This window comes from Equus caballus, chromosome 1 (genome assembly GCF_041296265.1).
Source record: "Equus caballus isolate H_3958 breed thoroughbred chromosome 1, TB-T2T, whole genome shotgun sequence".
Taxonomy (NCBI): domain Eukaryota; kingdom Metazoa; phylum Chordata; class Mammalia; order Perissodactyla; family Equidae; genus Equus; species Equus caballus.
This window is the reverse complement of record NC_091684.1, coordinates 92,605,256-92,619,290: the sequence shown is the minus strand read 5'-3', so window position 1 is coordinate 92,619,290 and position 14,035 is coordinate 92,605,256. Positions and strand designations below refer to the sequence as shown.

The following is a 14,035-nucleotide window of genomic DNA, read 5'->3' as shown; positions in this document are numbered from 1 at the left end:
CCTGAGAACAGGATGAAGGAGGAGAAGCAAGAGGTGAGGAACCAATATTTCCTGCTAATAAAACATTCCTCAGTCCTTCTTAGGGTCCCAGAGAAAAGACTGCCTAATTCTCTTTCCAAAACCACTACTTCTGGCTTCCAAAGCTTTCTTTCGCAGCACATCACAGGACTGTTTCAGAGTTTCACCCCTCTTATTCCTGAAGGAAGCATAAAATGATGTTCCCAAGTCCCCCGGGAATTTCTTTCTTTTAACTAGAAATAATCACAGCAGACAAAAAGGGAGGCAATGGGAGGTGATGAAAAAGATACAAGATCTTGGACTGTGATCTTTGCTCAGTCACCTACTAGTACTTCATTTCTCTGAGCCTCCATTTCCTCACCTTTAAAATAGGGTTAACGATACTTTCCTCCAAGGCTTATGTAGATCAATGGGAGAAAATATTAAGAGTCCAGTATCACAAAGCAGAAACTCAACAAATGTGTTATCTCCCAACACTTCCACTCAATCTCTTTTTTCACTGAGATCAGTTTTCTCCAAATTTATCCTGACTTTACACCATTTACACACAATCTCATCAGTTGACATCACTCAGTAACCAGCATATTTCAATGAGCAAATCATTCAATTTGGTGCTATAGATAGAAGTAAAAGGCACAAAATGCAGTAAAATTCACCTGATTTCAAAGGAACACCTTACATCCACAGAAAGTCTCTTTCCTCCAGCAGCAGAAAGATAAGGTATGGGAAGGAAGGGTGTGGTGAGACCAAAGAGCAATGGACAGTGGGAGAGTTCTGAGATGAGGAAAGAGGTCTGAAGATGCTTTGGACAGCACTGAGGCTGAAAGAATGATAAGGGGAATGGGGGTCAAGCCAGCTCCTGTCACCCCACCCACCCACCACTAACCTTCACTTGGGTCATCCCTGGAATGGGAGAGAAATTCTAGAGGCAGAAAAGGGGCGCTCCCATAGCAACGCAACTTGATAAACCATTTCCCATCAGAATGTGAACAGCGCGCTGAGTTCTGCCTAAATGCAAATTTGCGGATTTCAATCAAAATAAGAAATATGCCCAGGAAGATAAATAACACAAAATTTAGAGATACTGAATAAATATCCATTTCCCTATCTCACTTACTTCTCCTAGGATAACTATATAGAAAAATTTTAAATACCAAGTTCCTAAAAGAAATCCAAAATTTGAAACAACAGCTTTTGGAACAAACTTAGACTTTGAATATTTTGTTAACTGGTGTCCTGTGCCAGGTATGTATACAGAAAACATTTACACATGTAAAGTAGAGCCAAGTATTAATTTGGTTCCTCTTCTGTAGAAACTCTTTCTGCAGAAACACAAGATCCAACCAGTGAGGACTGACTGTCCCACCACCTGCAACTAACTTCTCCTTTATATGCAAATTAAGTTAACAAGACCACAAATTAGCCTGCACAGAAGTCAGATTCAGTATTTGGAGGTCACCCTCAGTTCCCTCTCCCCTCCCCTCTCCTTCACCAAGTCCTCTGAAATTACATTCTAAATTTTAAACCCATCCCTTCCTCTCCATCTTCAAAATAGCACCAACGTTAAAAGAACAGGTACATCACTAATTGGCAACTGCATTTGTTTTCCTGCAACTGGTCCCCTTGTCTCTGGCCTTGACTTTCTCTAACCCAGTCTTTTACAAATGACCAACATTTTTTAATGAAATTAATACAGAGAACATAAGAATGCATTATACATAGTAATAGTAAACATAAGTGTTATTTCATGAAACATTTGTTTGCTTTAAACATGGCATATTTACCAGGTTACACATATTTCTTACACTATATAACAGGTGAAATGTATACTGTGGGTTGTAGTCAGAAAAGTACAAAGGCCACTGCCTAAGCCATCTTTTCTAAAATATTAACTAAATGATATCCCCCTTCTTAAAAGCCTTTTAGTCATTCCCCATTAGCCACAGAATAAAATCTAAACTCCTTGAAACGGCACTCAAGTTTGTCCATAAGCTCTTGCCCCTCTTCCCAGCCTCATCTGAGACTCCTGTCATTCTGTGGTCCAGTCCTACCACCTTTTGCACGTGCCATTCCTTCTGCCTATATAATTCTTTCTCTCCTTGATTTATATAGCAAAGGCTGCTCATCCTTTAACACTTAGTTCAGATCTGCTCCCCATTGTCTATGTCCTCAGAGAACTAAGTGTACACCATTCACCAGAGGACCGCTGACCTCTGCCCAACCTCTTATACTATTGACCAAAGCATCCTTTTTGAAATGCTCTCTTGCCTGCATGACACAAAGAAAGCCAGGCTTTCCTCCTACTTCTCTGGCTGCTTCTCTTCAGTTTACTCTTAAATGCTGGTGTTCCTAAAGTTGCTGTCCTAGGTCACCTTTATTTTCTCTACACGCTTTATATGATCCAATCTACTCCTATAGCATCACTTATCACGTTCCTGCCAAGAACTTCCAAATCTTTATTTCCAGCACAGATATATTTCTCATGTATCCCATTCTCTCCCAAATGAATCCACTTCTCCCTTCTCTTCTGCCTGCAACTAAGTATAAACCGTCATTATCTCCTAAACTAACTCCTTGTCTTGGGCCTGCACCTCTGCTCCCTTTCAATCCTTTCTTTATTTTCCATGTACCAGCCACAGCGACCTTAAAAAAAATATATATATATATATTTATATATGATCAAGATACTCCCCCACTGACAACCCTTTAATAGTTTCTCATTGCCCTTAAACTCTGAAACCCTCAGCACTGCCCATGTCCCAGTATAATCTATCTTTGCCTACCTCTCTGCAGCCCCCTCCCACTACTCTTCCCTGTTGATAGTATGCATCAGCTGCACTCCAGGAACACTTCCTTACTTCCTCTTTTTCTAACTCACTCATCATTCTTCAGTCCTCAGAATAAGCATCTTGTCTTCTGGGAGATTATCTCCAATCCCACAGGCTGGATTAGGTACTCCTGACTCCTACCATAAAGATCTGTCCCTCATCTATCCGAACATGCATTACTCATTATTATGCTGACTTCTGTAACTGTCTCTCTCCTGTTAGATTTTACAGTCTGAAGACAGCGGCCAAGTTACCCTTGTGCAAAACTGTACACGAGAGACAAGTACAATTCCAGCTGAGACTAACAGCTCTGCACTCGGGGACCTAAAACCTGAATTGAGGGAAGTTGTGACTTTCTTTGTAGCTTTCTTTCCAACCAGAGGCTGAAGCTTCACATAAACAATCAGACCTCCTTAACGACTAAAGCAATTTCTCAGTCAAACCCGAGGAAAGCAAACAGGTGGAGTCTGTTGTTGCCATTTCCAGCCCTATGAGTCACTACTCACGGCTTCTCACACCATCAATGGCAACGGGAAAAATATGGTCCATTTCCCCACTAGTATCCTTCGTGGCTCAGCAAGGGGACCTCAGAGTGGAACACACAAGACCATAAAGGGGTGACTGAAGTCCCTGGTCCTTAGACAGAGATCAAGCAGAGGTTTGCGCCGAGGCGAATGACAAAGATCTTTATTTCCCCACGTACCAAGCGAGGTGGCGCTGCCTCTGTGCGGTCCCGCCCGCCCAGGGACGCAGCCTGACGAGGACGGCGGGGCCCTGAACTGCACGGGAGCGTCCTTGGGATCGAGGACGCGCCTCTGCCTGCCGGGGAAGCTCCGGGCGTCCAAGGCGGCCGGCGGAGAAGTTGCAGAGGTGACCCAGCGGGGTCGCTTGGTGCAGGGCTCACAGCCGGGGCCCGCACTCATGCTGGGACCCGCAGCGCACAGTCCCCGGGCCGGCCCGAGCGGAGAGCCTCATTCACTAACCCTGAGAGGGACGGACTGCGCCTTCTTCTCGGCGCCTCGCGGCACCATCCCCTCTCTGCCGTTGCCTGCTTCTGCAGTTGCCACTCCGCCGGCCTCCCGAGCCAGGCGCTGTCCAGTCGCCTGCCTTCCCTCTTCTACCGGCACCCCACCTGCCTCAAGACGCGCCGCTTTGATCCCGGCTTCCTTCACTTTCCCACCACCGGAAGGCTGCCGTCAGGCGCTTCCGACTTCCGGGGCGTACACTGTCGCAAAGCGGAAGTGTGAGGCTTAGCGGGCGCCGGCGCTCAGAAGGTCAGCGTGTGGGGAAGGTGGTGGTAACGCGGGTCTCCCCGCTGTAGGCGAGGAGCTACGGCCGAGCCGACGACCCCAGCCTGAGGCGGCGGTGAGAAGCAGACGAGCGGCTTGCTGCGACACCATGGAGGGCGGCGGGGGAAGCGGCAACAAGACCACAGGGGGGTTGGCCGGCTTTTTCGGAGCCGGCGGAGCAGGCTACTCGCACGCGGATTTGGCCGGCGTCCCGCGTAAGTCTCGGGCCTAGCTTGCGAACATTTCTGCCTGGTTCTGGCGACCCGCCGGGCTTGCGGCGTACCCTGGGTTTTTTACTGGCGTCCCGAGCTTCATTGCGGGTGGTGGGGTTAGTGTGTCTGCGCGGCACTCCGTTAAGACCGAACGAGTTTTTGGAGCTGTGGATCCTCGAGAAGCTCTGTGATTGAGCAGAACTCAGGAGATGTTGCCTCTTTTCTTCCTTTTTTATCCCAGCCTCGTGCCTTGTCTTTCGTTTCACACATTCCTGTATGTTGGGCTGTGTGCTTGGCACTAGGTTAAGAGGAGAGAGCCCGGAGATGACTTTTCAGCACAAAGTCATATTTTAAACCACAAAGTAGCCGTCAGGGTAAAACTCTCAATAATAATGCATGTAGGCGAGAAAGAAATAGAGTTGGGACAGCTGGAGGAGCTGGGAAGTGAGCTGAGCTTTAAAGGTCATTGATAGGCATAAAGAAAGAAGTCAGGTAAGACTTTTAAGAAAGGAAATATGCGAGATCGACGGTGCAGAAGCCTTAATACCCTGCCTGTGCCCTCCCTCCGTCCTGTGAATGGGTAGTCCAGATCTTTGGGACTTTATAACTGAGAGTATTAAACTGGATGACTAGGACTTGGACTTAAAGATAGTAGGAAGTTGATGGAAGATCGCTTTGTAAAATAGCTTTCTGAGAATCCTTGTACTGTTTTTCTAGGTCTTTTATGCTCAAGAATAAAAAAGCCCTTATAAGTTCCTACTGTCACCTGTGTCAAAACAATGTAGAACACAGTTTGTGTATAATAATAATAAGTCTTAGCTCTGAGTTATGGAGCACAAAGGGCATTGCGGTAATATGACAAAGCATTGTTATGTTATTTGATTAAGATTTAAAGATAAGTTGAGAGACTGAGGGGTGAACACCATTTGAGCACCCACAGTGGGCCAGCACCTTCTGGGTGCAGGACTACAGCAGTTAAATTTAAAAAGATGACTGCTGCTTTCGTGGAGTTTACATCATATTGAAGTGAGCCAAAAACAAGCAAAAACATTTCAGTTAGTGATGCCTGTGTGAAGGCAGTAAAACATAATCGTAAGATGATGATGGGAGCAGGTAACCATTTTAGAACAGATCAGGGAACACTATTCAGGGATGTTGACATTTGAGCTGTGACCTAAACAACATACAAATGCCTGGGGGAAGGCAGATGTACCAGGGAAAATGGCTAGTACAAATGCCCTGAGAAAAAACAAACTTGGCGCATTTGATGAACAGCTGTTAGGTCAGTGTGTCTGCAGAGTTAGAAGGGAGTCGGAGAGGTAGGAGATAGAGATCGGAGGGGCAAGGAATGGCAGCTAATTTAGTGTTTTGTAAGCTGTGGTAAGGAGTTCGGATTTGATTACAAGTGTAAATGGAAGCTATTAAGGCTGATCTTCCTTTCTTAAAAGATCGCTAGTTGCCGTGTGGAAAGTGAATTTTTAGAAGAAACTGAATTGAACGGACTAGAGCAAGTCAGGAGTCCAGTTAGGTAGAAGATTGTTACTGTAGTCTAGGTATATTTAATGGTTGGACTAGGATGGTAGCAATAAAGACGGTGATAAGTAACACAGTTAAAGATAGATGTTGAATGTAGAACTAATAGGACTTTCAGTTGCTGAAAAGACCAGTCACGGGTGATGAATAAATTTGTGAGCAAACAACTGAGATGCAGAAGAATTGAAAGATTACGTTTAACATGTGAGAAAATTGATCATTTTGGTAGATTTTTCTATCTTCAGACTTAGTGGAATTCAAAGTCTGGCCCTCTGAACGTTTCCATTTTCTTTTGCCCTGACCCCCATCCCTATGGTGATGACCCAAAAATTCTTTGTCCTGCCACGGTAAGTTAATTCTGTCAGCAACTGTCAACACTAAGGGAACTGCCTTAAAATATTTATACACAACGCATAACCCAAACATTGTTTTTCCCGTGGAATTGGTTGGTCTCTTGTCAGTCTTATTTTGCAATTTGTATAGTTGTCACACATTCTGGTAACAAAATAGAGGGAAATTATTGGGCTATGCTTCCTGCTACTTTGATTATTTGATCCATATTACTGCCAATATCTTTTTGGCGTGAGAGCCTGAGGAGGGCCCCAGAAGGGAACAGCCCCAAAACTGCCAGACGGAGGATAAGCGTAGAAAAGTGAGAAAATTTCACATTCAGTGAGCCTGTAAATCAAAACTGCGAAGCATGTGAAACAATCAAGAGCAGAATTAAGCTACATGAAATAACTTTGTAAAATTTTGTTGCAACATGATGCTTTGTTTTCTCTCTAGTAACTGGTATGAACCCTCTGTCTCCTTATTTAAATGTGGATCCACGATATCTCGTGCAGGTAAGATTAAGACTAGTCCTTTTATGGTTTTACTAGTTTGGTGCTTTATCTCACTGTTTAAAAAAATAATGCAAGTACTTATGCTGACTTGATCTATGATATGTACTTCTGGAGGCACCAAATCTCTTATCACCATTCCCCCTTTTTTCTTGCAAACCCTGGGGATTTGGCTTGTATCTCTCCCTGACACTAGTTGATTAATTCCCTTTTAAGGGTTTTGAAGTTTGTTTTTTGTTTTTTCCATTGTTTAAAGTTGTGGCAAAATACACTAACATAAAATTTACCATCTTACCCTTTTTTTAAGTGTACAGTTCAATGGTATTAAATACATTCATAATGTACAGCCGTCACCACCCTCCGTCTCCACATTGCTTTCATCTGGTAAAACTGACTACCCGTTAACCAGTAACTCCTCCTTCTGCCTTCCCCCCAGCCCCTGGCAATCACCCTTCTGCTTTCTGGCTCTGAATTTTGAATACTCTTATGTACCTTAAATAAGTGGAATCATACAGATTTGTCTTTTTGTGATTGGCTTATTTCATTTAGCATAATCTCCTCAAGGTTCACCTATATTGTAGCGTGTGTCAGAATTCCTTTCCTTTTTAAGGCTGGATAGTATTTCATTGAATAATATTCCATTTTGCTTATCCATTCATCTGTCCATGGACGCTTGATTGCTTCCATGTTTTAGCTACTGTGAATAGTGAACATTGGTGTACAAATACCTCTTCCAGACCCTGCTTTCGATTCTTTTGGTTATATATCCAGGAGTAGAATTGCTAGATCATATGGTAATTTTGTTTTTAATTATCTGAGGAACTGCCATACTGTTTTCCACAGCAGCTGTACCATTTTACATTCCCACTACCAGTGCACAAGAGTTCCAGTTTCTCCACATCCTCATCAACACTTGTTATTTTCTGGGTTTTTGTGATAATAGCTATTCTAATGGATGTGAGATGGTGACTCATTGGAATTTTGATTTGCATTTCCCTAATGATTAGTGACATTGAACATCTTTTAATGTGCTTATTGGCCATTTGTCTATCTTTTGGAGAAATGTTTATTCAAGGCCTGTCCATTTTTGAATCAGGTCATTTTTATTGTTGTTGAGTTTTAGGAGTTCTCTGTATATTCTGAATATTAACCCCCTATTGGATAAATGTTATTCTCCCATTCTGTGCTTTGCCTTTTTGCTCTGTTGATACTGTCTTTTCATGCACAAAAATTTTAATTTTAATGAAGGCCAATTTTTCTATTTTTTCTTTTGTTACCTGTGCCTTTGGTGTCATATCCAAGAAATCATTGCCATGTCCACTGTCATGAGGCTTTTCTCTTATGTTTTCTTCTAAGAGTTTTATAGTTAATAGGTTTTATATTTAGGTCTTTGATCCATTTTGAGTTCATTTTTGTGTATAGTATTAGGTAAGGGTTTAAATTCCCTCTTTTTCATGTGAATATTCAGTTTTCACAGCACCGTTTGTTGAAAAGACTTATCTTTTCCCCCATGAAATGGTTTTGGCACTCTTGTTGAAAATCATTTGACGATTTATGTGAGATTTTATTTCTGGGCTCTCTATTCTATTTCATTGGTATATATGTCGGCCTTTATGCCAGTACCACAATATTTTGACTACTGTGGCTTTGTACTAAGTTTTGAAATCAAGCAATGTGGGTCGTCCAGCATTGTTCTTTTCCAAGGTTGTTTTGGCAACTTGCGGTGTGTTGAGATTCCATATGAATTTTAAGATGGGTTTTTCTATTTCTGCAAAAACGTCATTGGTATTTTGATAGGGATTGCATTGAATATGTAGATTGCCTTGGGTAGTATTGACATCTTAACAATATTAAGTCTTCCAACCCATGAACATGAGGTATGTTTCCATTTGTTTATGTCTTCAATTCTCTTAGCAAGTTTTGTAGTTTTTATTGTAGAAGACTTTTGCCGCCTTGGTTAAACTAATTCCTAAGTATTTTATTCGTTTTGATCCTGTTGTAAATGAAGCTGTTTTCATCATTTCCTTTTCAGATTGTTCATCGTCAGTATGTAGAAATGCGTCTGGTTTTTTTTGTATTGACTTTGTATCCTGCTACTTTGCTGAATTTGTTTATTAGTTTTAACAGGTATTTTTGTGCAGTCTTTAGGATTTTCTATATGTAAGATATCATCTACAAAGAAAGAATTACTACTTCTTTTCCAATTTGGATGTCTTTTATTTCTTCTTCTTGCCTAATTGCTCTGGCTAAAACATCTAGTATTACATTGAATAGAAGTGGTAAAAATGGGCATCCTTGGGGCTGGCCTGGTGGTATAGTGGTTAAGTTTGTGTGCTCCACTTCAACAGCCCAGGGTTCATGGTTTCAGAACCCCGGCACAGACCTGCATACCACTCGTTGAGCCATGCTGTGGTGGCATCCCAATACCAAAAAATAGAGGAAGATTGGCACAGATGTTAGCTCAGGGACAATCTTCCTCACCAAAAGAAAAAAATCAGGGGAGGGGGAGCATCCTTGCCTTTTCCTGATCTTAGAGGGAAAGCTTTCCATCTTTCACCTCTGACTATGGTGTTTGCTATGGCTTTTTTCATATAGGGCTTTTATTATGTTGAAGTAGTTTCCTTCTATTCCTGGTTTGTTGAGTGTTTTTATCATGAAAGTGTGTTGGATGTTGTCAGATGCTTTTTCTGTATCAATTGAGGTGATGATGTGTTTTTTTCCTTCATTCTGTTAGAGTAATGTATTACATTGATTGGTTTTTGTATATCAGACCATCCTGCATTCCAGGAATAAGTCCTGCTTGCTTATGGGATATAATCCTTTTAATATGCAGCTGAATTGAGTTTCCTAGTATTTTGTTGAAGATTTTGCATCAGTTTTGATAAGGGATATTGATCTGTAGTTTTCTTAGTGTCTTTGTGTGGCTTTGGTATCAGGGTAATGCTGGCGTTATGCGAAGAGTTATGAAGTGTTCCAGGTATTCCCTCCACTTCAGTATTTTGAAAATAGTGAGAAGGGTTGGTGTCAGTTCTTCTTGAAGTGTTTGGTAAAATTCACCAGTGAAACCATCAGGTCCAGGGCTTTTCTTTGTTGTGAGATTTTTTTATTACTGATTCAGTCTCCTTACTAGTTATAGGTCTGTTTGGATTTTCTATTTCTTGGTGAGTTTCATATTTCAAGGAATTTGTACGTTTCATCAAGGTCATCCAATTTGTTGGCATACAGTTGTTCATAGTACAGTCATGTATCACTGAACAGTGATGATATGTTCTGAGAAATGCATCATTGGGCACTTTCGTCCTGCAGACATCATGGAGTGTACTTAAACCTGGATAATTTAGCCTATCACACACCTACACAAATGGTACTAATCTTATGGGACCACTGTTGTATATGCAGTCCATCATTCACCGAAACGTCATTATGCAGCACGTGACTGTACTTTCTTACCCTTTTTAATTCTGTTGATTTGGTAGTAGTGTCCTCATCTTCATTTCTGATTTTAGTAGAGTCTTCTCTCTTTTTTTCTTAGTCCATCTAGCTAAAGATTTTTCATTTTTTTTTTTTATCTTTTCAAAGAACCAACTTTTGGTTTCGTTGATATTTTTTTCTCTATTGTTTTTCTGTTCTCTGTTTCAATTATCTCTGCTCTAGTATTTATTATGTTCTTTGTTCTGCTAGGTTTGAATTTAGTTTCTTCTTTTTCAAGTTCATTATGTTGTAGAGTTAGGCTGTTGATCTGAGATCTTTCTTGTGTTTTAATGTAAGCATTTATAGCTATAAATTTCCCCCATAGCACCACTTTCACTGAGTCTCCTAAGTTTTGGTATGTTGTGTTTTCTTTTTTACTCATCTCTTAAGTATTTTCTCATTTCCTTTGTGATTTCTTCTTTGATGTGTTGGTTGTTTAAGGTCTTTTTTGATTTCTACAAATTTGTGAATTTTCCAATTTTACTTCTTTTATTGATTTCTAACTCATCCTGTTGTGGTTGGAGAAGATACTTTGTATAGTATCTTTTAAAATCTATTGAGACTTGGGGCTGGCCCCGTGGCCGAGTGGTTAAGTTCGCGCGCTCCGCTGCAGGCGGCCCAGTGTTTTGTTAGTTCGAATCCTGGGCGCGGACATGGCACTGCTCATCAGACCACGCTGAGGCAGCGTCCCACATGCCACAACTAGAAGAACCCACAACGAAGAATACACAACTATGTACCGGGGGGCTTTGGGGAGAAAAAGGAAAAAATAAAATCTTTAAAAAAAAAAAAAAAAAAATCTATTGAGACTTAATATGTGGCCTGTCAAATGGTCTATCCTGGAAAGTGACCCACATGCACTTGAGAAGAATATGTATGTTGTTGTTATTGGGTAGGGTGTTTTGTGTATGTCATGTTAGATCTAGTTGATTTATTATTGTTTAAATCTTCTATTTCATTATTATCTTCTGTCTGGTTATAATGGTTACTGTCCATTATTGAGAGTGAAGTATTGGAGTCTCCAAATGTTGTAGAACTTTCTCTTTCTCCCTTTAATTCTGTCACTTTTGCTTAATGCATTTTGATGGTCTGTTATTAGGTAAGTAAATGTTTATAGTTGTTGTATCTTATTGCTGTATTGAAGCTTTTATTGACATAATGTTCATTTTTGCCTCTTGTAACCTATTTTGACTTAAAGTCCATATTTTCTGATAGGAGTATAGCCACCTGCTCTCTTATGGTTATTATTTGCATGGACTATCTTTTTCTATCCTTTTACTTTCCATCTTTTTGTGTCTTGGATCTAAAGTGAATTGCTATATGCTGGTAGACAGCATATAATTTGGTAATGGATTTTTATAGAAAGTTTAATCCATTTACATGTAAAGTGATTTCTGATAAGGGGGGATTTCTGTCATTTTGCTATTCATCTTCTGTATGCCTTCTGGCTTCTTTGTCCCTCATTTCCTGCATTACTGTCTTCTTTTGTGTTTACTTGATTTTTTTGTAGTGAAATGTTAAATTTCTTTTTTCCTTTTGTATATATTCTATAGCTCTTTTCTTTGTGGTTACCATGGGGATTATATTTAACACCCTAAAGTTATAGCACTCTAATTTGAATTTATACCAGTTTAACTCCATAATGTACAAAAATGCTGCTCCTTTAACAGCTCTATTCTCACCCCTTTTGATTGTTGATGTCATAAAATTACATCTTTATACATTGTATGCCCCAGAACGTACACTAATAATCTTGTAAGTGCTTTAGACTCTAAAATTATGTAGAAAACAAAATGTGGAGAATTACAAACCTAAGTTAAAATAATACCTTTATAATTGCCTATATGTTTGCTTTTGTTAATATCTATATCTCTTCGTAAGGCTCTGAATTACTGTCTAGTGTCCTTCTCATTTCACTTTGCAGGACTCCCTTGATCGTATCTAGCAGGGCAGATCTAGTGGTCATGAACTTCCTCAGCTTTTGTTTATGTAGAATTTCCTAGTATCTCTCCATCACTTTTGAAGAACCGTTTTCCTGGATATAAGATTCTTGGTTGACAGGTTGGGTTTTTTTTAGCACTTTAAATATATTGGCTAACTACCTCGTGGTCTCCAAAGTTTCTCTTGATAAATCTGCTGCTAATCTTGTTAAGGATCTCTTGATGTGACAAGTTGCTTCTTTCTTGCTGCTTTCAAGATTCTGTCTGTCTTTAGCTTTCAAAAGTTTGGTTTTAATGTGTCTCAGTGTGAGTCTCTTTGAATTTATGTTACTTGGGGTTCATTGAGCCTCTTGGATGTTCGTATACATCTCTTTCATCAAATTTGGGAAGTTTTCAGCCATTATCTTTTCAAACATTCTGTCTTTCTCCTTCTGAGACTCCCACAATCTGTACATTAGTCCACTTAATGGTGTCTCACAAGTCCTTTAGGCTCTACTCACTTTTATTCAATTGTTTTTCTTCCTGTTCCTAAGACTCAGTAATTTCGGTTGTGCTATCGTCAAATTTGATGATTCTTCACCCTGCTCAAATCTGCCTTTGAATCCCTCTAGTGAAGTTTTCAGTTATTGTACTTTTCAGCTCCAGAATTTCCTTTTGCATTCTTTTTAGGTTTTCTGCCTCTTTATTGATATTTCCACATCTCCTTTAGTCTTTGAGCATCTTTGAGACAGTCGTTTTAAAGTCTTTTCCTGGTAGATGTACCATTAGTCATGGTCATGTCGTGAGTGTTTCTGTTTATTTATTTTTTTCCTTTGAATAGGCCATATTTTCCTTTTTCTTTATATGCATTGTGCTTTTTTTGGTTCTTATTGAAAACTGAACATTTGAATCTAGTAACGTGGTGACTCTGGAAATCAGACTCTCCCCCCTCCTCCAGGGTTTGCTTTTCTTTTTGGTTATTGTCTTGTGGTATTATTATTATTAATTATTATAGGCTGTCTCTGTGCCAGGGCGCAACCTGAGATGTAAACTTAAGCTCTTCTCAGTTCTTTTCGGAGCCTGCACTTTTTCCTGGGCATGTGTTGTCACTTTCTAATTTTCTCTTCATATGCAGTTGCTTTTGAATGCCCTAATCTTTAATGTCTGCCTCACAAAGGGGGAGAAAAGAGAAAAATGAAAGAGGAAGCAAAGGATAAGATCTTCATTAAAACCCCTGAAATAAGCAGGGTGGGCTGAGGTGGACATGCAACAACAGTGGCTGCCTGCTGTTTTGTCCACATCTCTGTAGTCAGAAGCAGCAGTCAGTGATCAGAGCACGAATTAAAGGTTTATTTTTAAAAGCAACAAGCAACATCTTCTCAGAGAAGGGACACAATAGAAAGAAGAAACAAATGGGACTTCATCAGACTAAAGAGCTTCTTCAAGGCAAATGAAAACAGGATTGAAACAAAAAACAACCCACTAACTGGGAAAAAATATTTCCAAGTCATACATCCAACAAAAAATCAAACAACCTGATCAAAAAATGGGCAGGAGGCATGAACAGACATTTCTCCAAAGAAGATATATGGATGGCCAGTAGGCACATGAAAAGATGCTCATCATCACTGATCATCAGGGAAATGCAAATCAAAACTACACTATTACATTACACTCGTTAGAATGACAAAAATATCTAAAATTAATAGTAACAAATGTTGGAGAGGTTGTGGAGACAAAGGAGCCCTCATACACTGCTGGTGGGAATGCAAACTGGTGCAGTCACTGTGGAAAACAGTATGGAGATTCCTCAAAAAATTAAAAATAGAACTACCATACAACCCAACTATCCCACTACTGGGTATCTATCCGAAGAGCTTGAAGTCAGCAATTCCAAAAGTCCCATGCACCCCAATGTTCATT

General features: G+C 40.3%; 2 protein-coding genes across 6 annotated transcripts in view; one reads left to right on the top strand and one right to left on the bottom strand.

Moving 5' to 3' along the window:
• Positions 1 to 4,054, bottom strand: part of PARG (poly(ADP-ribose) glycohydrolase) — a 113,428-nt gene extending 109,374 nt beyond the window's left edge. For 2 of the 5 annotated variants that reach the window (XR_011423945.1, XM_001500120.7), the window contains exon 1: positions 3,550 to 4,054. Coding sequence is in view for 1 of the 5 variants with exons in the window: in XM_001500120.7 (XP_001500170.2) it covers positions 3,550 to 3,769 (220 nt within the window). In the remaining 4 variants the exon portion in view is untranslated. The remainder of the gene's footprint in view (positions 1 to 3,549) is intronic. The other 3 variants (XM_005602716.4, XM_070229633.1, XM_014733773.3) reach the window with 3 other exon arrangements.
• Positions 4,055 to 4,078: 24 nt separating this feature from the next.
• The window catches only part of TIMM23 (translocase of inner mitochondrial membrane 23), a 34,836-nt gene continuing 24,879 nt past the window's right edge, over positions 4,079 to 14,035 (top strand). Inside the window, exons 1-2 of the mRNA XM_001500113.5 lie at positions 4,079 to 4,350; positions 6,667 to 6,725. Coding sequence (XP_001500163.1) covers positions 4,245 to 4,350; positions 6,667 to 6,725 — 165 coding nt within the window. The 5' untranslated portion in view covers positions 4,079 to 4,244. The remainder of the gene's footprint in view (positions 4,351 to 6,666; positions 6,726 to 14,035) is intronic.